The sequence below is a fragment of the Drosophila grimshawi genome, unplaced genomic scaffold (assembly GCF_018153295.1).
Source record: "Drosophila grimshawi isolate 15287-2541.00 unplaced genomic scaffold, ASM1815329v1 contig_311, whole genome shotgun sequence".
NCBI classification, from domain to species: Eukaryota; Metazoa; Arthropoda; class Insecta; order Diptera; family Drosophilidae; genus Drosophila; species Drosophila grimshawi.
Window position 1 is genome coordinate 29221178 of NW_025063098.1, and position 24242 is coordinate 29245419.

Below are 24242 nucleotides of genomic sequence, written 5' to 3' on the forward strand. Positions count from 1 at the left end.
TAACTCTGCTAAGATGTTAAATATTTGGCTATTACTTTTTAGAAATTACATCAATAGCTTCTTCTAAATTGGCAATTATTCTGTCGTTATTTAAAAAATATAAACATATGTTTCAACCAGTTTGAAGACTACCTGCTTGGATCCATTGTGTTCCATTTATGATCCAGTTTACATTTACATCACATTGCTATTTGGGAACTTGGATAGGGTATTTCAGATCAGACGATGAGCAGCTTGAAGACTTCCTTTCTGACTGTGATTTTAGCAGAAACACAACTAGCAGATTCCGTTTTAATGAATTTAAATTATTGCCACTTTATTGCATTGATTTATGAGTTAAAAATAAAAGACGTTAATAATTGAATATTTTTTTTAGATTTTATTTTTGATTTTTGTAGTTTTTGTTTTGTTTTTCAATAAGTATGCTGTCTTCAATTACAATTGCTATTTTTATTTGATATATGCTTACATTTCACAAAGTTTTTTTTTCTGAATAATTAATAATAGTGGTTTGTTGTTTTTTTTTAAGTGTTGAACTTGTTGCTCAACTTTTGCATTTGATTTTATGTTCGGTTTTGTTTGTATTATAAATGTAGTAAACGCATTTTGATAACAGGATACGATAAGACTTCTATGTGTAGACAATTAATTCATTTGATTGCTGGTCTAATACAATCCACACTATGTACTATATATATACCTATATATATAGTATATAACTGTACACGTACATACATTTCATGCAATATGTGTGTGTGTGTCTGTGAGTGTGTGTTAACTAAATTTTCATAATTAACAACTAAATTGTAGGGTATAGCTGCATTCTAATACGAGTTCATTAAATTAGTTTGAGAGTACAAATAAGTAGTATAGCATAGTGCATAATAATTATGATAATAATAATAATAATATTAAACTTAGCGACGACTTTTACATTTACACAATCAGTTTGATATAAATGACGCTCATACATAAGAATAGGGTATACATATACTTTAAGTAGACTTTATAGCTATAAATAGGAAATAAACAATTTACATAGGGTCTCGATGAGCTGAGTAAATGGACTATTTAAATATGACATACATAACAAATACAAATACAAATACATATACATAATTATTATTCATTATAAATCATGTCTTTAGACTTTACATACAAAATACATACACTACCTAAAATACATACAAAACAATGTTTTTCATTTCTCTCATTCTTTTTTTTTTTGACATGCCTAACTGTGTTTGGAAAATTACTCTCGTAGACTAGTTAAATTATAAATTACAAAACTGCCGCTGCTGAAATATATCATGACAAACTGCTCTAACAAAACTGCTTTAACCATAAGGTTGAATTTGCTGAATAGATTTCGGAGAAGAAACGATCTTTTACAACCAATAAAACAACTGTTTGGAAACTTTATAATATAAATAATGCTGTTCTCTATCGACTTGTGCCATGATCAACCTTCAATGCTATCATAAAAAACTTCTTCATTCTCTGCTTGGTCGGATTCTGGTTCCGATTGCTCCTCAAAGTCGTCTACATCGTAGGATATCAAGGATTGTAGACTCAACTCCTCATGCTGCACATGATACACCTGAAACGCCCACGCATCATTTTGGGGCATGCCAAACCAAAGGGCATAGTCAGCTTCCCCCGCCTCGGCACCAGCACCAGCACCAGCCCCAGCCTCATTGTAATCATTCGCATCCGCATCCGCATCCTCATCCTCAACTGTAGCTGCATCTGCAGCAGCATTTGGTGCCCCAATGGAATCGCTATAACCATAGTCGAAGGTGACCAGCAGATTGTCGCTGCCACAGTCCATGGAATCGGGGGTTGTATATTGCGTATAATATGAATCGTATGCCGTCTCCTCGGATATATTCTCATCATCATGTTCTTTGATATATTTCAATGGTTCCATAAAAGTGCGATTTTTCTGGTTGTTCATGTTCATGTTGTTCTTGTTGTTGTTTGTTGTTGTTTGCCATAACTGCCAATTGTTGTTATTGAAACGGAAATTTGGCTTAGTTGCAATATTTGCCAAATTCTGTGCAATCGAGAAGAGCAAAAGAAAATAGAATATATATCACAAATTTAAGTTCACATTGGTGTATCGGGCGAGAACAAATAAAAGAAATGCAAATAGGAAACACAGAAACAAGGCATTTTGAGTATTAAAGACAATGTTTTTAATAATGGTTTTAGAGGCACCAAAAGTTAGATAAAAAAACACAAAAGTATCTTGATTAGCATTTAGCGCAGAAAGAGTTTAGAGAACCGCCAGCCAATATTTTCAAATTGTATATAGTACAGTAAATAAACAAATTAACGACTGCGAAGCGTTTCCATTTCTCCAAAGATAATCAATATTTTGAGGTGCTTACTTTATGGATCAATTTGTTGCTGGCCTGCATCGGAAATTAGAGAGAGAGAGAGAAAGAGACAGCGAAAGGGTGTAAACGTCTGTGTGTGTGTGTGTGTGTATCTGTGTGTGTCTGTGTGTATCTGTGTGTATCTGAGTGTATATGTGTGTGTGTATAAGTGTTTTTAAAACTACTGCAAAACTAACTACAATAATACACAGAGTACCAAAAAATGAAAGTCAAGCGGATTGCTTGCTCTTCTGTTGGTGCAGTGTTGGATAAGCAAAAAATAAAAATAAATAAAAGCTGTGTTGTGCAAGGGTGGTTTTTGTTTTTGTTTGGTTTTTTTGGGGGGTGGTAGAGGGGTAGCTTAACCTACAAAAGTTTACAACAAAATGAGAGAGAGAGAGACTTACGCGTATAACAGAATTGCGGCAAAGTGTCTTAGTTCTTTGTCTTTGGCTCGAAACAAAAACCCGACAAACGATCTACAGTACAGAACAAGCTGAGTTGTGCAGCACTGGAGAGCTGAGCAGCTGAGGACGAAGCGAAGCGGATCGGATCGGAGCTGAGTTCTGATTTGAGCTGATCTATATAGGCGCCTCCGTTAGTTATCAGTTATCATCGTTACCAAAAAGTACACCTCCCGATTGTCTTGTCTTGGTTTGTTTTGTTTTGTTTTTTTTTTCTGTTTGTTAGCATTTTCATTTGTTTGTGGCATGCAGCTTAAATTGTTCACCACCAACGTCAATCAACATCAATATCAATCAATCAATCAATACACCACCATAGTCCACACATTTATATAACGAATGTACATGATTATCCAACGGTATCCAACGGTTATGGGGCATATGTGGCATTTTGTTCTTGCAGTTTTATATAATCGTTAGGAAGAGTTTTTCACAATTTGTTTTTTTTTTTTTTGTTTAGTGACAGTTTTCAATAGGCTGTTTTGTTTTTTTTTTTGTTGTTGGGTGGGCGGGCAGGTTTTTGGATTTGAGGATATATATATATATATATTTGTTTTTTTTTTTTTAATATACAAACAAAGGCATGACAACAAACATTTTGTTTGTTGCGTTTTACGTATTTTGGTTTGGTTTTGTTTTTTTGTTTATACATTTTGGAGTAGACATACATAGGACGAGAAAACGCGCAGAAAGAAAAAAAGTAAAAGTAAAAAAGAAATTACAGCATTAGATACAAATATTTAGTGTTTACAGCACTTTTGTTGTGGATGTTGTTGTTGTTGTTGTTGTTCGATCGATTTTTGAACCATGTTTTAATATTTGTGTGAGTTGTTGAGTAAAGCATTTTGTGATTAGTTTCTTGAACGTTGACCAAGCAGTATGATAATGCTGATGAATACGAGCATGATGATGCTGATGATGATGATGATGTTATTTAGTAGTAAACATGATTGATTGGCAAGCAGTTGGCCTGGCAAAAATAAAAAGCTAGCACACATTTCAGCAGCTGCGGCTTAAACCAAATTAAATTTCCCACTTTCTGTTTTTTGTTGTTGTTTATATTTCTATATATATACAAGTATATATATATATATAGATATATGAGTATGTAGTGTATATGAGATATATATATATATATGTATATTTAAGACCAATAGTAATGATTAATTAGCATTTAAATTAGGCCAAACGAATTGGTAAGTAATCGGTACGTACATCAACTTAGATAGATAAATATAGATAACAATAATCAGTTTTGTTTTTTTTTTTTTAAATATACATACATACACGCAAAAAGAATCCTAACTAATTACAACTAAACAGGCTCACACTGAATTAGAAACCGAGAGATGTACTATAACTAATAATCATAAGAATAATAATAATAATGATAATGATAACGATATGTTATGTTAAATAATTTACATAATTTGCTTCTTTTTTTTTCTTCTTTACGAGCTTTGCATATGGTAAATGTTGTTGCACTTACAAACAAAAAAAAATAAAAATACTATACATACATATAAACATATATATATATAAATATATGTACATATAAAAAAAGCGAAAACATTTGTTGTTGTGTCGCGTGCAATTGTTGTTTGATATTGTTACTGTTATTGTTTGTTAATTAATTAATTATAGCGGCAGCTGCAGCGACTAATTTGCATAGCTGCACCCAAGGCAAGGCAGTTTGGAGGCGATGCTCTTTGTGGCACCTTTCACTGGTCGATGACCACACACACACACACAAAAAATACAAATAAAATAAAAGCACAGGTGAACAACACACTGCGTATGCTTGATGTTTAAAGCCCTTTCATGGCATGCGTGGTTAGGGGGTGAGCAGAGCAGGCTGAAGGGGTCAACAGGCAACACGGCGGCAGTGAGAACAGTTTTTTGTTTTTTTGTTGATTTGATTTTCATTTGATCAGTTTTTCATTTAGGCATAGGCACAACGATCTTCTAACCGGCTTTGTTGTTAGTCAGATAGTTCTAAATAGTATACTAATTGTATATAAATCATGTTTGTTTTGTATGCATCGTAGGTTAGTTGTTGGTATGGGTATTATTTATAAATAAATATGCATTTTTAATTATCTGACATCGTGAAATAAACACCTTCAATTCCGACACAATTTCATAATTCATTTTATCGAGATTTTCGCATTTCAAATCAAAATTAGTTAAAGTAACTAGCAGCTTAGTACAAGTAACAAAAGTTTACTGGCTTCAACATGAAATAACAATATAGACAGTAAACCAATTCTTAAACATGTTCAATCAATGCTCAAAATTAGTCTAAAAGAAATTTATTTACTTTTTTCTTAAGGCCAAAAATAAATATTACGGAAAATGGAACTTTGCCTCAAAAAATAATGGCGAAAATGCCAAGAAAAAATTGATCTAGTTCTTAAACATTTTAAGAAATTCTAATAAATTATTTTCAATAATTTTGATAGATTTTATAGTTGATGGAAATGAACTGGGATCGGTTTAGACACAAAATGGGGGTTTATTTCAGGATGTCGCATTCATGTATATATATATATATATGTATATGTTTCTATGTATGTATGAGTGTATGTATGTGTACAACGTATATGATTTAATATTATGTATAAATTAGATTTGCTGCCAGTTGAACTATGGATAACTGAAATCTGCAAGTGTTTTCGGGTTTCGTTCTTGTTTCTATTGCTGTTGTTGTTGTGGTAATCGTTATTAAAACAGTAATAAGTAATATATGTATATATATATGTCTATATATATATACATATATATATATATAGTAGATGTATATGTATCTCATTATTATCGGTATCAGTATCAGTATATATCGTAACTAAGATTATTATATTCATTTGAACCAACCCAATAATGTTGACTTTAAAGTGCGTACCTTGCCACTATCACTGTCGCCATAACTAGACGTGGGCGTGGCCAATGTTGTTGCTGCTGCTGCTGCGGCTGTGGCATCCTCGCGCGCCAATCTGCCACTTGCCACAGACGCACTGCTAAAGCGTCGGGACACAGTCGGCACTGGAGCCGAGCGTCGATGATAGGCCGATGACGTTGTGGAGTTCGTCAACTGCAGATCCTTGCGCAGCGTTGTGCTCAACTGTGCCGCTATCGAACTGGAGCTGCCACTCAAATTGTGATGATGTTGATCTGGCGAGTGCTGGGCACGCGACAGCGAGTCCAAGTGCCGCACTCGCGAACTGAGCGTTTCACGCTTCAACTTGGGCAGCGGCGAGTTTTGAAGCACACGCGGGGACGGAGTCGTTGTTGCTGTGGTGTTGCTGCTGCGATTGCTCGACGAGTAGGGTGTTGTTGCCAGCGGTATCGATGAGGAAGTCGAACTGCGACTCGTATTGGTGCTCAGCGAATGATTCGAAGCGGAATCGGCACGTTTCAGACTCTGGCTGAGATTGCCAGTGCTGCGACTGAGCGAGGATTTGCTGCTGCTGCCATAAGAGACACTGCTCGAGTTGTTGTTGTTGTTGCTGCTGCTGTTGTGCACCGTTGGCGGTGAGCGACCCGCTGTCGATAGCCTACCCGTAGGCGGTTTGCCGGCAAAGTAGGCGGCAGCTTTGCTGCCCGGCAGCGGTATTTTACTCGGCTTGCTGGCGCTATTGAATTTGCGATAGCCCTGACTACGCAGCGGCGTCTGCTCAAAGCTGGCACTCATCACGCGAGCGGCAATCGTGCTATTGCTGTTGCTGTTGCTGTTGGTGGTGGTGGTTGGTGTGCTGCTGCCCAGCGGACTGGGCGTGGCCGCATTGACAATTGTCTTGGAATCATTGGGCTCGTGCTCGTGGGCGGATTCGGTGCTGCTGCTATGCTGTTGCAGTTCATCCATTGCCAGCGGCACCATTGCCTTCATGCTGGGCGTGCTTATCTGATCCGAGCGAGGAGGCATTGCTGTTGCTGTTGCCGTAGCACTTGCAGTTCCTGTTGCAGTTGCTGTGGCTGTGGCATCCACGGATTCGGGCACCCCACGACGACTGAGCATAAGGGTCGTCGATGCCGCAGATCGATTCGTTTCGTAATCATGCTGCGATGTCGAATTTAAATACGAATTGGTGCTACTGCTGCTGTGCAGTCGGGACTCGAGGACACGCAACTGCGCCTTGGTGCCCTCCAGTTCAATGTTCTTCTCCTCGAGCTGGAAGCGCAACTCCTCGGAATCCTCCTGGCTCTTGTCGAGTCGCTTGGCCAGCTGTGCCTTTAACTTGCCGGACGAGTCCAGTTTCTGGGCGAGCACCTGATTCTGTACAGTCAGCGTAAGCAGATGCCGCTGCAACTCGAGCACATTCGTCTCCAGCAATATGGCCGTGAAGCGTTTGGAGTCTGTTATCCGACATTTGGTATTGCGAGCGCCGGGCGTACTAACAACGCCATCCAAGCGACCCAATTGCTGTCTTCTTGTATCACTGCCTGAGCTTTGATGGAATGCCGCCTCCGGCTGCTGATCAATTATGGGTTGGAATGTATTGTTGCTGTTGCTACTACTGCTGCTGTTGTTGTTGTTGCTGTTATTATAGTTGTTGTTGTTGCTCAGGCTCGGGGGGCGACTGCTGTTCGAGAGCACCGTCGTTGCGGACGATAAAAAGTTGCGTTGACTGGAGCACTCCGACTGGCTGGCGCTGAAAGAACACAAAGAGTTATGCATCTAAATACAGATGGTTTATTTATCTGCCAACTCACCTGGATGAACTTTTGCTTTGTTGTTGCTGCTGCTGCTGTTGTTGTTGTTGTTGTTGTTGTTGCTGCTGCTGTTGTAGCTGCAGCTGCTGCACACGCGAGCTGAGCTCCAGTTTCTGGGCCATGGCCAGCTTCAGCTGCTCCTCGAGATCCTTTTTGACGCTGATTAGCTCCTCCACCTGATCGCTCATCTTGGCGGCCTTGATGCGACCCGTCAGTGTCTCCGCCTCCATTTCGGCCAGTTTGTCGAGCAGTCGATCTCGTTCCTTGCGCAACTGTTGCATATCCTCACGATTCAGTCGCTCCACCTGCTCCCGAAACTGTTGCGGTGTCATGCCACCAGCAATCGCCTTCTGACCCTTGACAGCCGCCGTGGACTGGCGCTCATAGGTCTGCAAGTGTTCGACCTCCTCGCGTAAACGATTCGATTTGCGGTGTATGACATCCAGCAGGTTGAGCAGCTCATCATCCGATTCGGCACAGCTCAGGCGATTCGATGCTATGGCCACCTATTGTTGTTGTTGTTGTGAATGCGAAACAAGCGTTGATTATATATATACATATATACATAATGATCGTAATTGATGAACTTACCGTCATAGCACCATTGGTGGAGGAGGAGGCACTGTGACCCTCCTTGGAGGAACTGGTCTCCGTTGAGAAGCCGGAGTCCTGGACAACGCTGCCGTTGTTGTTCTCTCCGCTCTTTGGCTCTTTCTTGCCGCTGTGCGAATTGCTGCGACTGCGCGTCAACGATGACGCCGACGATGGCTCAACTCCAGCGGATGCGGATGCTCCAACTGCAGCTGCTGCTGTCGTCGTGGACGGTTCCTTGTGCGACAATTTACGCTTCATGCGTATTCCTGGCTCCCATTCACGTCTACAAGCGCCATATACATATTAATCAATGATGGATAGTAAATATTTCATATATATTCAACACTTACCTGGCTGCTAATGAGGAGCTGCCACCACCGCCCACAGAGTGACTGCCGCCTAATGCACCCACCGAACTGGACGTTGTGGGTGTCACGGATATGGAGGCCATTTTATGCTTGAGATCGGGAAACGTTTCGATGACCAGATCTCGGAATTCCAACAGAGCGCCAACCTCATGCTGCAGCTCCTGCAGCGACTTGGTCTGTTCGCTGTGTATGGGATGATGTGGATGACTGCCATAGCTATTGCTGTATGGGGCATGGTGGCTCAAGTGATTCAGATGATGATGATGATGCAAATGATGTGGATATGTGGCGCCAACCACTACAGTGGCTGTGGGGGAGGCAACCACTGTGCTGCCGCCGCCGCTGACGACGCCGCTGTTGCCAGCACCACTCGTTGACATAAGATGCGGATGGGGACCGCTCATTGGCAGGCACTCCATGGCACCACCAGCAACACCAACACCAGCGCCACCACTGCTGCCCAACAGCTCAGAGATGCGTGTGCTGCCACCGTTCCCTGTACAATTGTTGCTGTTGCTGTTCCTAATGCAACTGTCGTCTGCCTTGCAGTTGGTGGCATGCGTTCCTCTTGTTGCGTGTATTTCAAAGCCGTCATTCTGCAAACAAATCGGAGTGGGAAATTAGTATGAAATATATATCTATCTATATATATAAATATATAAATATCAACGCTTACTTCATTTCTCATTTTAAAATACCCTACCTAAGCCCCAAAGTGTAAAAACTGAAGTCAAACATTTTTGATTACTGTCCTAAAATAAGCTGCATGTTACAGTTACAATTACTATTGATTAATAAATCTTTTTTAATTTTTTATATATTTAAATAATGCGAACTAAAAGCAGTTCACAAATTTTTAAAAGGTTTTCAAATTCCAGGTTTCAGTTAAATTAGATGAAATCAAAAATGAATTATTGAATTAAAAATTTTTAAAAAATCGAACATTAAAAGATGGTTAAACATTTATTTGAAATACTTAATCCGTATGTAGATTAAATTTTACTATTTAAGCTCTACTTAAGAGCTGTAATTAAGAATGAAGCAATCTAATTGAATGAGAGGCTCTTGACCAAGGCCTCAAAAGCATAAGCCTAAGCTCAAAAGGGCTTAAATATACATAGCCAGGCTAATTATCAGTGAGAGCGAGCGAAAGACAGGTAGACAGACAGAGAGAGAGAGAATGAGAGAGAGACAGAGAGAGAGAGAGTGAGAGAGAGACAGATAGGAGTGTAAAAAACGTATTAAAAAAACTATAGTAAATTCAATTCATCATCGTGTGGTAATCGCTGGTGCTCAGGAGCAACGTAAAGCGATTAGTGAATGACATAGAAATTATGATTGATGAATTACATGGCCGCTGAACCATGCAGAGAAAACTGTAGCAAAAGTGCAATGGCAACAACAACTGCAACTGCAACAAACAGCAACCAGAAAAAAACAATTGTAGCAATCAGCAGCAGCAATTTGTGACAATCATGCTGCTGTGTTCTCCTCTCTCTCTCTCTCTCTTTCTCTCTCTTCTCTTTCTCTTTGATCTGCGATCATTATCTTGAGTATATAGAACAGCACGTCTATGCCAAGTAAAAGTCTATTGTTTGCAATCTTTGCTCTTTTTCTATTGATCAGAATGGTAATCAGGCATTAAAGCAAACCAAAATTTATTGAATCCAGTAGAAAATACTAATTACATAATATAATTTATAAATAAATAGATGTTCTAGTTTTGCATTAAGAGCTTCAAATCTTGTTTAAGAGCTGACTTGGTTAATTTTTGTGATGTAATCAAAATTGATTTAAGAACTTTGTAACTTCAAATAACATACAAATTGTTTGCTTAAAGTAATAATGTGATATTTCTCTCTCTCTCTCTCTTTCTCTCTGTTTCTCTCATTAATCTGCGAGAATTATCTTGAGTATATAGAACAGCACGTATTCGCCAAGTAAAAGTCTTTTCTTATTTTTGTTGCAATCTTTGTGAGTGTGTTGCAAGTGTCACAAGTGCCAAGCGCGCTTTCACTTGCCAAGAATTTTTCTCACCGCCCTTTCACATGTGCAATAAACATAAATTTAGCAAGTTGGCTATTGATCAAACAAATGGCCTAGTGCTAAAAATATTGCAATCATTAAGCTGTAAATGGCCAATTTTGACGTTGCCACAAAAAATAAAATGAACTTAAAATAATGTTGGGAGTTTTGTGTTTTCACACAACTTAAGAAATCGAAAATATTTTAGAGTGTAATTTATAGTTAAAGTTCTAACAAAATTCGTCTGTTCCAATTATACACAGTAAGTAGTACTTATAGATAATGTGGCGTGGTAAAAAATTCTACAGATTAGACCAAAATACTTGAATATTTGTATTGCGATAGCTTATCATTATTATGGCAAATCAAAACAAAACAACACAAAAAAAAGTGGACTCTCGCAAAGACCAAGTTACCCTTTTACCCTTTAAAAAACAGCGTATTATGTAGAAGAAGAAATAACGAAACTAAGCTGATTGCATGCAAGTTGATTGACTGAACTGAGCGACTGATGCTTGATTGCTTCGAAAACTTGGTCAATTTATAGATGGTAAAAATATTGAGAGACAGAAAGAGATAGAAAAAAAAAACTATGATTGCAAATGAATCATGACAAGTGGCCCACATTCACAGCCCAGTGCATTTGGGCCATTATTTAACAGCCAATTAACGGCATGGCAAGGCATGGCAAGGCAAGGCAGGCAACAGGAAGCAAAAATAGTTCATAATTTTTGTATGTGCCATTGCATTGCATAATCACAATGCATTTTAATGCTTTTCTATCTGTTTTCTTCACATTAATTTTTTCGTTTTTTTGTTGTCTATTTTTTTTTTATATATATAGTTTTTTTTTTGTTGTTAGCCCTGTCAGATGTGGCCGCTTTGCCTGTGGAGCGTGGCGAATGCGAAGCCATGGGAAGCAGCAGCAAACAGCATTGAAGATCGTGTAATTATATAGCAAAATCCATTGTCAACCACGAAATTGAAACCGAACAATTGAAACGCCGACTGTCACTCAAAAAAGTGCTCAATGTCGAGAGTCATCCTGACTATCTATCTGTCTGTCGGCCTATCTGTCTGTCTGTCACACAGTCCCCCCCCCCCACCAAACGCATAGTTCATAGTTTGTGCTATGATTTTGTAAAGTCTCATTATTTTCTTTGCTCAATTAGCCAGCGAAGTTGGCCTTTTGGTCTCTTGCGACTACTTGAGCTGGTCAAGCGATCCATAGTTGGACAACTAATTAAGCACAAGTATCTAAATCCACTCGCGTACACTCAGAGAAAACGCCAACACTTTATTTAAGTAATTTCGACATGAGTTCATATCATCTTCTTCAAATTTCCATTGTAAATTAGTCATTATTTGGTTCTATGGTTCATAAATATAATGTTGCATAAATAATAAAAAAAATATTTGATTGATCATAATGATATTCTGGCATAAATAAGAATCAAAATTCTGGCATTAAGTATAAAATGTTCATTACAATATATATTTAAAAATAAAGTTTTTGTTTGAAGAACTTAAAGTTTTGATTAAAAACTGAATAAGTTCATTTTTATAATTTTATCGAGATTGATTTAAGATTTTTGTAACTTAAAGTGACATATAAATATTATGTTCTACATTATAAATGAAAAACATCTAAACAAATCAACAATGAGAAAAGTAAATTGAAATATGCGTTTGATTATTTTGTCTAGAATTTTCTTTAATTATTTTAAATCTAAAATTGGTAAGTTTTTTCGGAGTGTAATAGTATCAACTTTATAGTGGATATAATAGACACAAGTGTTTTCTTGTCACTCGACGCGAGGCGTAGTTCAAAGCTGCGCCTTCTTAACTTGACTTCATAAGAGGCGTCGTTGTAGTCGTCATGATGACGATCATTGCCAACATCATCATCATCATCATCGCCAACATCATCATCATTAACAACATGATTGTAATTGACGTGGGCGCAAACTGTCGTCTGTTCCGACAACTGCCACGCATTGCTGAATCTTCAGGTTTTTTTGTTTTCTGTTCTCGTTTTTTTTTTGTTTTATTTTTATTACTCTCCCGGCCCAATTGGGTTGATCATCATCATTATCATTGTGAGCCATGACAGACGAAAAAATGAATGGAACACGAGGCATGAGAGATGTACACACACGTAGCACACTTGGCGCTTTGGAGCCGCTCAATTAAGCTGCCCACCACAACCACTTGAGGCACACAGCTGGCTCTGGGATGTTGCCACATGAGTCAGTTGTTAGATTGGAAACCAAACAGCCAACGCACGGAAAATTCTATTCGCCAACTCGCAACGTTTTTATGTTGACAAGACATGCGAGCCCCGTTCAAGTGAGTATTTATAGCAATACTCGTCAATCTAACTACTAACTACTAGCTGTATTTAATACCCCAACCTGTGCCAGACACAAAACCCATTAATAATACAGCTCACAATAAAGAAGCAACAACCCACCTAAGACAATAAACAAGTATCCATCCAGCAACTGTACATAATTAAAACAAATGATGAAGAAAGAGTTTTGCGTATGCGTGAAACGTGAGAAACTAAAGAACTATAAATAAATAAAAATATTAAAAAAAAAACATCCGAACATTTCAGAAAATTTCAAATGAGTAGTTCACATAAAAATCGATAAGCTGTTGTTGGCAAAAAATGAATAAATAAACAAATTTATTGCTTAAAGATAACAAACATATCTTTACAGCGTCTGGGTATTTGAGGAACTTTCGATTAAGTTGGTTTTATATCTTCAAATATCTGAATAAAGTCATATAATAAAATATACAAGCTATTATTGGTATTATAAATGAGTTATTATTCGTGTATCTATATAAAAAAATGTAAGACAACAAAATTCACTTGAGAGAGTTTTGGGATTTTTGAAAAAGTAGTTTTTTCTGTATAAGAAATAACTATAAATTTGCAGAGCTTATCTGGGAAGAGGAAGGAAGATGGACTTTTAAATTTGTATGGAAATACAAAAACTATTAACCATTAAAATTATTAGAGATATAATTCAACAAGGTTAGTTTAACAATGTTTCAAAATAAGGCCTTTTATACGAGTAGTAAGCCTTAAAATAAATAATACTAAATTGAAGAGCATTTTAGATCGTTAGTATCGTTAAGTTGAGTCCAATTAAAAGGCATCTCAAGATTATACCAGGTAATTGCGAATCAAATCAATGCTGACTTCATTTAGTTTATTCTAGTATTTCGTAAGGCCTCTAAAATCGATAGCTGAACTGAAAACTGAATAGACTGAATGTTAGGCCAGTCAGGCCAACAGATAAAGTCGCTTGGCTGGCAGCACATTTAACTGTGACAATTGATTTGTTGTTTTGACTTTGCAATGTGCCACACACACCCCCCATCACTCGGCTTCCCCTCTCATCTTTTCATTAAGAAGCGGCACGGTGCACAGTGCCTGGCACGTTAGTTTGATCGATTTTCGGCGCTACACTTTTCAACCCATTTTCTTTTGGGTTGCTAGTTTGTTTGTTTCTCAATGTGCACCGCGTCGTATACGTAATGTGACTTGAAGCCTGAGGCTTGAGCTGGCTACGCTCCAACAACTAGCAAAAAATAAATAAATAAAAATAATTTCACTGCGCTTCTAACACACACACACACACACACACACACACATACACACAAACACAACTAAAATTTCCATTTGTTTTCTTTATGCTTTTTGTTTTGCTTGCCGTCGCGCCAATGTTGACTGTGATTACTTTCCCAGAAATTTCTACATTTGTTTTGTGGCTGTTGTTTGTTCGATGATATTCGTATGAATATTGTTTGGAAGCCTAGAAAAAGAAAACCGTTTTTGAAGTGCAACATTTTTCAATTAGTGCGGCGCGTTTGCATAACATATATGTGTATTCGAGTATGTGATTTGTACGAGATGTATATATGTATGTAATTAAGCTCGTGTCTTATAATGCATTTTGGAGCGCTTATTAATTACATCGGCTGGAAGCGTAACTCTTACACACATGACTTATAGCATTTTGAAGAGTCATTGCTTGCATCGCACACATGGCGAGGCGAGGCGAGGCGACTATGACTACGCCAATAATATGTAATTTTCGTTTTCATTTTCAATTCAATTTCAATTTGAATGCAGTTTTCATGTTGGCGTTTTGTTGGGGTTCGGCCGCCTCTGACGCAACTCCACACACAGCTCTAAGGCCACACTTTTCGAGTCAATATAAGTGTTACCAGGGGAGGGGGGACAGGGAGCCAATGTTTTGGGGCTGGAGCTGAAGCTGGGGCTGGGCAATTGTGCGTTGGCCAAACTGCAGTAGGATACATTAAAAGACAATTGCATGTGCCGGCTGTCTGACTGCTCGCTGTTGGGCTGTCAGTGACTGCAATCTAAACATCTGTGACTTCATAAGCGAGAGTTAGTGCCAAGAGGCCATTACCTGGTACAGTGGACACTCAATAAACAGAACGCTCCATACTTAAAGTTAGAATGATATAAGAGAAAACCTAAACAGACAGAAGCACTGCGGTTAGTAATTTGCTCATATATCAAAATATGTTTTGGTTATCAAAATATATAATTTGTATCCAATCTTAATTAAATTGCATACTTTGGCGCAACTTCATTATACCCTTTTCCCAATTTTGAAAATATAGATTGATAGAAAAAAATGTCAGTTATATGTTACAGAATTTCAGAATAATTTGAACTTAAAATATTTAACTTTAAAGAGTACGATTTTTTCTCTATCTTAAACAAGGCGAAAATACAAATCTATACAGCCTTACGTCATAAGATATTTTTTAATTATGGGACATAAAACCGTACGTTTTAAAAAATTTGTTTTTTTTTTTTGGACAAATGGTTCGCTTTATGGTTTGGCCCAGAGTAAGAGTTATGGGCTCAAGCGCTTTTATTCAAAATAGCCTTGATCGAAACACATGTGTAATATTTTATTGCTACATAAAAAAATATTGCACAACTATGAAAAAAAACCTTTGCAATTGAATTTTTGTAATTATCAGTCCAAAAAAAAAAACTGCAAGTTACTTTTATTTATTGTGAAGTTTAATTTTTGTTTTTTATTATTATTATAATTCTGAAGTCATTAACAAGATTAAGCAAACTGCACAACAAAGCCAAAAATTCGACTGTGTGCTGCTTACAACATGTTTCATATGTGGCAATCGAAGCAGCAACAAACCACCAGAAACAAAGCCAGCAATTGTCGAAAAAATGTGTGTTGTGTTGGGCTCTTTGGGCATCAGTCGTTTGTTGTGGCTTTTGTTTGTAATCGTCGTCGCACTCAACCGATGCATGTGTTGTGTTGTAATTAAATTAACAATTTTTCGACACTTTTACAAAGTGCCTCCAAAAACACACACCAAAATACACACAAAATTGTTTAACAGTTACAGCACATCAAAAACAGCAACAACAACAACAACAACTCGCAACAGCAATAATAACAATAGCAAATTACAAGAAGAAAAACATAAATGCAACAATTTTGTTACAACGTTCAAATCATCGGTTGTTGGACAAGTGACGAAGTGACGAAGCCTCCGTCCGCCTGTCACAATTTCCACTTGTCTGCATTTATTTTTGTGGCTCGGCTTAGTCACATTTTCATCTGATGTTTTCCTTTTGCTGTAATTATCTTAATTATTTAAGTTGACTTATTAATGTTGCATTTGTTTACTTGGGGTAAATTAATGAAAATTACGCTTTGATGGCTCTGGCTTATGTTACATGTTGGATAATGAAGGCCGCGCACTGCAATTTTGTATGCCTTTCAATAGAAAGCTGTGCATTTTGGATTTTGAGAAACATGAAAAATGTTTTAACAAAATCCTTGGGATATCAATTAAAAACTAATCAAACTGTATCATTGAGAATATGGAAATATACAAAATGTGTAAAAACCTTAAGCGTCTTGAATACTTTGTACATTTTCAAATCAACTCATTTCCACTACAATGTCAGTAGTATCTCGAAATTGTGTGCAATAACAAAAAATTAACTACATCGTATGGAGCGCTTCAAAATCTTGAAAATAATCTTATAATTTATATTATTATAAAATTCTGCTTTTATTAAAGCTTCCATACTGTAAAGAGAAAACGATCAATCAATTGGCTAAAATGCGTTGCTAACTCTTCAAAAATGCTTGCAGCCAACTTAATTAACACCTTTTATTAATTATTGCCAAAAACAACAGCAATTCTCTTTCAGCAATCTTTAAAAATTGCCAGAAAACTAATTCAACTATCTGCTGTTCAAGCGAAATAGCTCCATCATATTTTATTGATCACAAATTTTCTGTGGCTCCAATTAACCATAAATCACAGCACGATTGCCACTGCCAAAAAAAAAAAAACAAACTAACAAGTATATCTAAAAAAAAAATGGTGTTTTCAAAGTCCATTAAACATAGCCGGGCAGAGATAAAAATTATGTAATGCCTGGCAACAAACTGTTCCGCAAAAATTACAGCAACGAAAAAAAATACAAATTAATTAAGCACATAAATTATGCAGCGTCAGACGTTGGCCAAAAAAATGATTATTAACAAGTTATTTAAGACAACATAAGGCGCCAGTTGTTCAGTTTTGGGCAGTCGTTAGTCTGCATTAAATTAATTAGGTGTTTTATAGTTTTAATTGCATTTTTTTTTGGCAATTTAATTTCATTCTGCTTCTTTTTTTTGTGTTACTTTCGCAAACGTTGTGTTAAATTAAGGGAGAAACCCGCGGCAAAAATATATCATGTATTTCATATCCTTTGGGAACTGCTGCTCGCCTACTAGCAAAAGTGTTGCCTCCTGTTGACGGTTCATTGTTGGCACTCGTTGTTGCTGTTGCTGTTGTTGCTGTCTGTCTCTTCTGGCCAGCTAGCTGGCGGGCACACCTCTTGCTGTCCATTTGCCAGCGATTTCTAATCGATTTTCCGTCGCTGCCCGCCAGCCAAACATGTGAAAATGGCCGCTGGCCACACAAACAGACAACCAAGTCATGCTCTAAACTAACTAAACAATACCTACATATATAAAACTACAGTGAACACTCAATAATATTAGAAACATTATTTCAAAACAGGTTCTACAAAATAAGTATGTAAAAAGAATGACATTAGCATTAGCAGGGGTCGTCTTAAGTTGCCAGTCGTTGAATAGTTAAGTTAACAGTCGTTCTGCAAAATAATATATGTAATTACTATAACAAAACAACTTAGAATAATCTAGTCGACAGAGAATCCTATTGCAATTCTTACTGCTGATCAATAATACGTTAGTGCATATTTTCTACTAATAAGAAGGCAATTTCTTTACAATAATGTATTTTATTGCTATCGTAAATCGATTTGTATCGTAATTCGTGGAACGATTTGCGAATTGTATAAAACCTAGTTCGAATTAAAGATTTTTCAGATTTAATATGAAAGATCTAAGTTCCTTAAAGAAAACACATTAACTGTTACCCATTAGCGAGTGTTCACTGTAAAGGTATACTATATATATATATATCATAGTATATGTGGCCATATATATATGTCATAGTATATGGGGCGCAGCCTGCAGCGTTTGTCGCTATTAACTTTTGTCAATATTTCCCTGTTGCCACAATTTGTTGTACGCTTTCACACACCAAATACTTTTTCACACTTTTGCTGCTGCTGATGTTGTTGCTGTTAGCATGTTGCTCGTTCTGCCAATTATATATATATACACACATAGAGTTGCTCACGCGATTTGATTTCAAGCGGAAGTTGCTCACTTTCGACAACTTTGCACGTCTTTAATTACAGTTCTGTTTGGAGATGGAGTTGGCCAATTTGTCGCCGCGGCCCTTTTAACTGCATAGAATTTATTTCGATGCTTAATTTGTTTAGTTAGCCAACAGACTGTCCCAAATAGACAAAAAACACGCCTTTTTCCGCATTACTTGGCTTGCATTTCATTTTCGCTGTTCAATGCACTTTTACAATGGCAAACACAACAAAAGCGAACAGCGAGCAAAACCCAACAAAATGGCCAAGTTTGCTTTTGTTTTTTGGGGTTCTTTTTAAATACCCTGTGATATTTTTTTTCACTTCATATATTTTTAATTTATATAAATTTTATACTTTTAAAAAATTTTATACATATTTTTTTAACAACCTTCTTTTTTTATTCTTAATATTTTTATTTTTTTGCTTATTATTTATTTTAAATGCCTGACTTATGAGATAAAAACTTGTTTACAGGGCATCTGCTAGCCGATATATCTATTTTAAGTTTTTTCTTTTTTTTCGTTGAAGTACGTGCTTTTAATGTGCCAATGACTGCATGATTGTGCGATTATGCATCCAGCTAAGCAACAATCTGTCATTGCAGCCAGCCAACCAAGCAGACAAACAAATGTATAGATAGATAGACAGACAGACTGAGAGACAGACAGACATATGGATGGACTGGCAGCCTGGCAGCCACCCAAGCGATTAATCTATCTCTGCATATAATCACAGTTACGTTCAGCGTTCACAGCGCCATCATTTTGTCATTTTGTCAATCTGGCAAACATCCGGTACGTTTCCCTTTCAGCGCTGATTTATTTAATACAAAAAAATAAACGAATACAAATACAAATACAAATACGAATACGAATATGAATACGAATATAGGGGTATACAGCAGACATACTATAACTATTTATTATGTGCAGTTTGTCTGATACGACGCGATACGATCGAATTTGTATAGCAGCTGCTGCTGCGCCCACCTGCCACAAAATGTTGAAATCATACACACATACACACACCCATTTACTATGCATACATGTGTGTGTTGCCAAAAATGGGCAACGCAATTTCAAAGCGCATTCAATTGAGTTTACTTAATATGGCTTATCAGCGGCAGTCGCTGTTAACTGATAAAAGGCTGCCAACAAAACGCTTTTCGTTCCAAAAGGAAACTTGGCCAGCACAACGATAATGTAGAACTGGCATTAGTTGTTATTAACTGCTGATAAACCTTTCGCCGAAAGTGACTCACAATGCAAGCAAAAAAAAAAAGAAAAGACCTAAGAAAACAACGTTGACAGACAAAGTGTTTTTATATATATGTAGCTTTGAGTAGCGCGTGTACGTGTGGTAATCAAATGAAGCGAACAGATTCAGTAGAAAAGATGACATTAAAACTGCTTCGTAGAATTTCAATTCAAGTTTTATATCTCAATCTTAACGAAAACTTTGAAGCTATTCAAAGTTAACTCTGCCCGTATTCCTTTAGATTAGTCCTATACGATAAATTTGAGTTTGCTGCTAAAATTAAATATAATAAAATTCAAAAGATTTCTTTCAAATATGAAACACTCGAATTATATACAAGCTTTGTACCTTAATCTAACTGAAAGCTATGCTTAAAGTTCTGTTTTGTTCGAATAATTTAATTCACTTAAATAGATTAAATCATAAGAAAGAATGGCACAACAATGATTTGAGCGGACAACTAAATTTTACTATAACTCCAATAAAGCCTGGTAGCTCAATGATCTTATATCATATCTGATCGCAGTGAGTTTTGGTTTAAATAACCCGCATACCTGTTGATATTGCTTATGATAAATAGTTAAAGAAAAAAGTTTTTCTTACAGCAAATCATCTTTCGACCAATTGTTATTATCGCGTGTTAAGCATGTTATTAACCGTCTCTCATGCGAACTTTATGGCAATAATTAGTGCAAGTTTATTCATCAGATAATAATAATAATAATTATTATATAGTTATAATTATTATTTATCAGACTCAATTCAACCAAAATGGAAATTATTAAATGGTAATCTTTTCTAATTCTACTAAATTTGCAGATAATTAAAGGTAATCTTTTATAGTGGACAACTGCAAACACTAAAGAAATAAATTGAAGTATTGCGTCAAATTTCGCGTTGCCACAAAAAACAATTTGCAATCCTTTTACTTGGTGCCGCTGGTAAGTAAGAATGCATTTTTATAGTTAGCAACAAACTCATTAGCTGTGGACATTCGTCAACCATAAGTAATACTTGTTAGGGTGAGGAAGAGCAATAAAAAAAAAAATGTGCATAAAGGAAAAACTCTGACAAGCAGATAGCTTTTAACAACATGTGACAAATTTTTATCGCCCCAGTCGTTAACCGTCAGCAGCATTTGGGCATTGCTGCTCTTTGACATGCCAAAACAGCGACAAAAAGGTAGAAACATATATATATTTTTATACATGTGCATAGGGTATATATATATGTATATGTATATTTATATACAAGTACAAGGTGTATATATGGTAGTAAATATGGCCCGCAGCTTTGTTGTTAGTTGTTACGTTTTCAGCTGCCGCAAAGACACAAAACCCCAACAGCAAAAGCAACAAAAACTTTCACTTTGTTTATCATCGGAGGCAGCCGCAGCAGCAGCAGCAGCAACAAAAATAAAAACAAGCGTTAAATATTTTATTTTATTTCTGTACGTTTTTATTTTGACTATAACAAAACAAAAACAAAACAAAAATATGAGCAAATAATGAGTTTAGAAAATTTTGTGGGTCCAGCTGTGTTTGGCTTATGGGGCAAAACATGCAAATGGAGGCGGCTTGTGGCATGCCGCAAAAATTGTGTACAGCACCGTTACAAAAGTGTAGGGGGGCGCCGACCATTTCACCCATTACGAATGGCGTTTGGTGTTTGGCGATTGGCATATCAGACAATTGGCCCGGCCAAAATCAAAACGCCGATAAACGTCGGATGGTGTGAAATGGCCAACAGAGGAGAGAGAAAGATATTAGTCCAAACTGAACTGAACTGAGCTGAACGACAAAAATGAATTATGAGCCATGACGCTTTTATGGTCTCTTAGCCATTAAAACTGATCTCCATTGTCTGCATTTTGACCGAGCTTAAACGAAAAAACCGCCCAAAACCAAAACAGTAACAAATAAAAATATAAAAAAAATAAAACCAAAAATACTCCGCAGCCAATGTGAAAATAATCCAAATGGTTTATGGATTTACTTGCAAAGCAGCCAACACAATTGGCAACTCTAACAACCACAACGTGCAACAGTTGGCAATTGGCTTGAAAATGCGTGAGACGTCACAGGGCGACAAAGAAGATGGTTTTTGTTGGGTTTTTGAGTGGGTTTCTATAATATAGCGAAACGAGCCGAAAGCTGCAGCTGTACAAATATTGTAAAGATCATTAGACAAGCTTTGTGTTGCGACATTGTTTGAGTTTACTCTTTGTTTTTCGCCTTGGAGCTGCTGCTGATGAAGCTGATAATGAATGCAAGCCAATAGAAGCACAGCTGCCGTGAAGCATCAGAATAAAAGAAACTGGTTTAATGACTGAATTGTATAAGCAAAAGTGAATGACAACAATCATTTCCAATCAAAATTTGACATATTAAGTTAAGGTTGTTCAAGAACTACTAACTAGAACAAGTTTAAAGAATATGCTCATTAGATGCCAACTAATTTTTGGACTGTGGTTCAGTAGATCATTAACATTTTATTTGAAGTTTTATGAGTTTAAGTTTTTATCTGACAAGGGTAAATAAAATATGATTTTAAATAAAATGCCAAAAATATAGTAGACTTGCTGATAGATTCGACTGTTGTTCCTGATCAACAATATATACTTTATGGAAGCGGAAAAGCTTTATTTTGATTTTTGCATACTTGGGCACAACTTCATTATAACAATTTTGCATTTTAAATGGGTTCAAATATCAAAAATACAGTAGCAACACTAATATCGTTTTTCAAATTCAATTATTGCCATAAAATCCATAAGATCCACAGCAAAACCCTTTAAGAATTGTAAACAAAAAATTGATTATTGTTTTGCCCCGTTAAACAAAAACACGCTGGCCACATAACAATGCCCAAGTAATTTAATAACAATTTGTCTTGCAATATGTGCCCTCTGAGCTTTCTCCCCCCAAGGGAATGCTTTGACTTTGACTCTGACTCTGACTGATGAATGAATGAATGAATGTCATTTTCATTGAGCCACACAACTGGGAAGAACATGAAGATCTGACGGCGAAGAGCTGAAAATCACTAAAAATCAGATCAATAGGCCAAAAGCTAGTTACACAGTTGCAGTTGATGATGATGGCTGATGGCTGCTGGTGAAAGCAGATCAGCGTTGCAAGCTAGGTTAAAAGTTCATTTGAGCTAGAAAACTGAACAACAACAAAAAATATATCAATTTAGAATTGAGATTGAGGTAAACTCAAAAAGAGAATTCATAAATCACTCTAAATGGGCTTATAAATAGCAACAAATGAGTTTCATTAACAAACTGGCAACAACAACTCTTTGCTAAGGCCAACAAAATTGGAGGTAAGTGCAAATCGAGGCACTTAAAATGATTTTAAGTAAATTTATTAAGGCAATTATTTGATTACAGTAAACGTTTTTAAAGCGCCTCAAGCGAAACAAAAAAAAAAGGCCCAAAGCAAGTTGCCAAATTTGGTTAAATGACAAAGTCACAGACACAATCGATTTATATGTGTATATATATATAATTATATGTATATATATATATATATATATGTTTGTATGCCATAGATTTATCTTTACATATGTATTTATGTAGTTTACAATCAATTTAACTGTCTGCCAGATTTTCTACTTGCGGCTGTGATAGTCGCATAGTCAACTAGCCGGCAGTTGTGGTTTCATGTTTCACAAGGCTGTGTGTGCGAGTGTGTGTGTGTAACTGAGAAATTTACATAATTTTCGTTAGATTGACGCGACTTGCGAGTAGTTTTTCACCAGTGCTTATACCCTCTACGGACACAGTTTATGTGTGGGTGTTTAGAGTTATGGTTATCGTTATGGTTATACAATAGCCCGCTGACATCCAGCTAATTGATGCTGGGTCGACTCTTTAACAAAGGTGTTTTCTTTTTTACATTTTTTATTAATATGTTTTCACCATTTGAAATTTGTAACTTTTTTTATTGATATTAATTTTCAATTTTCATAAATTATTTCTGGGCGTCTATTTAAAAGACATTTCATGTATTAATTATTTAAATTTATATATTTGTTGTTTGTCTGTAGGAGTGCGCCGATCTCAGAGACTATGGGAGCTAAAGACTTCAAATTTGGTACATATGCAGATCAAATTTATTTCGTTTTATCAATAACTGACCCGTTGCACAAATATCGAAGGAAATCCATTTAGGATAACAATAAAAGACACAATTGTAAAAGTGTAGCCATCCGATTAATCAATAATATGAAAAAACATGTGATTGATCAACTGTAATAATTTCTTTAAGATCATATAAAAGTCATATTTTTATTGATAAAAACTAGAATTCAGCGAACGAGTCTCGCCTATAGCATTCTAATAATTATTTTTATTTTAAATTCATTTATTTTCAATATTTAGAAATTACTTTGATGTATTGATAGACTAATTTCATGGCATTTCTTATCTAGGGTATTCCAGATGCGAAACTGTCATCACATTTCTGTCGTACCCTGCTGGTGCTTGCCACATTTGGCTCCTAGCCTCGTTTATATTACGGTATACGTGTTGGATACACATGTACATACATACTTACATATATCCAATCCAATTTCCATTCAATGCGAATTCAATTGAATTGTGGCATGGCCTGGTGAAGGGAGAAGGCGAAGGGTGAGGAGTGAGCTGGCT

The 24242-nt window shown here is 36.5% G+C and overlaps 1 protein-coding gene across 4 annotated transcripts in view; it reads right to left on the reverse strand.

The window, feature by feature from the left end:
• Nucleotides 1–1161: 1161 nt before the first annotated feature.
• Nucleotides 1162–24242, reverse strand: part of LOC6569629 (pneumococcal serine-rich repeat protein) — a 63654-nt gene continuing 40573 nt past the window's right edge. For 2 of the 4 annotated variants that reach the window (XM_001995914.3, XM_032741676.2), the window contains exons 2-6: nucleotides 8500–9113; nucleotides 8147–8432; nucleotides 7556–8061; nucleotides 5748–7494; nucleotides 1162–2056 (exon numbers count right to left, since the gene is read on the reverse strand). In XM_001995914.3, coding sequence (XP_001995950.2) covers nucleotides 1463–2056; nucleotides 5748–7494; nucleotides 7556–8061; nucleotides 8147–8432; nucleotides 8500–9113 — 3747 coding nt within the window. In that variant the 3' untranslated portion in view covers nucleotides 1162–1462. Of the gene's footprint in view, nucleotides 2057–2540; nucleotides 3323–5747; nucleotides 7495–7555; nucleotides 8062–8146; nucleotides 8433–8499; nucleotides 9114–24242 lie in introns of those variants that run through there. The other 2 variants (XM_032741677.2, XM_032741679.2) reach the window with 1 other exon arrangement.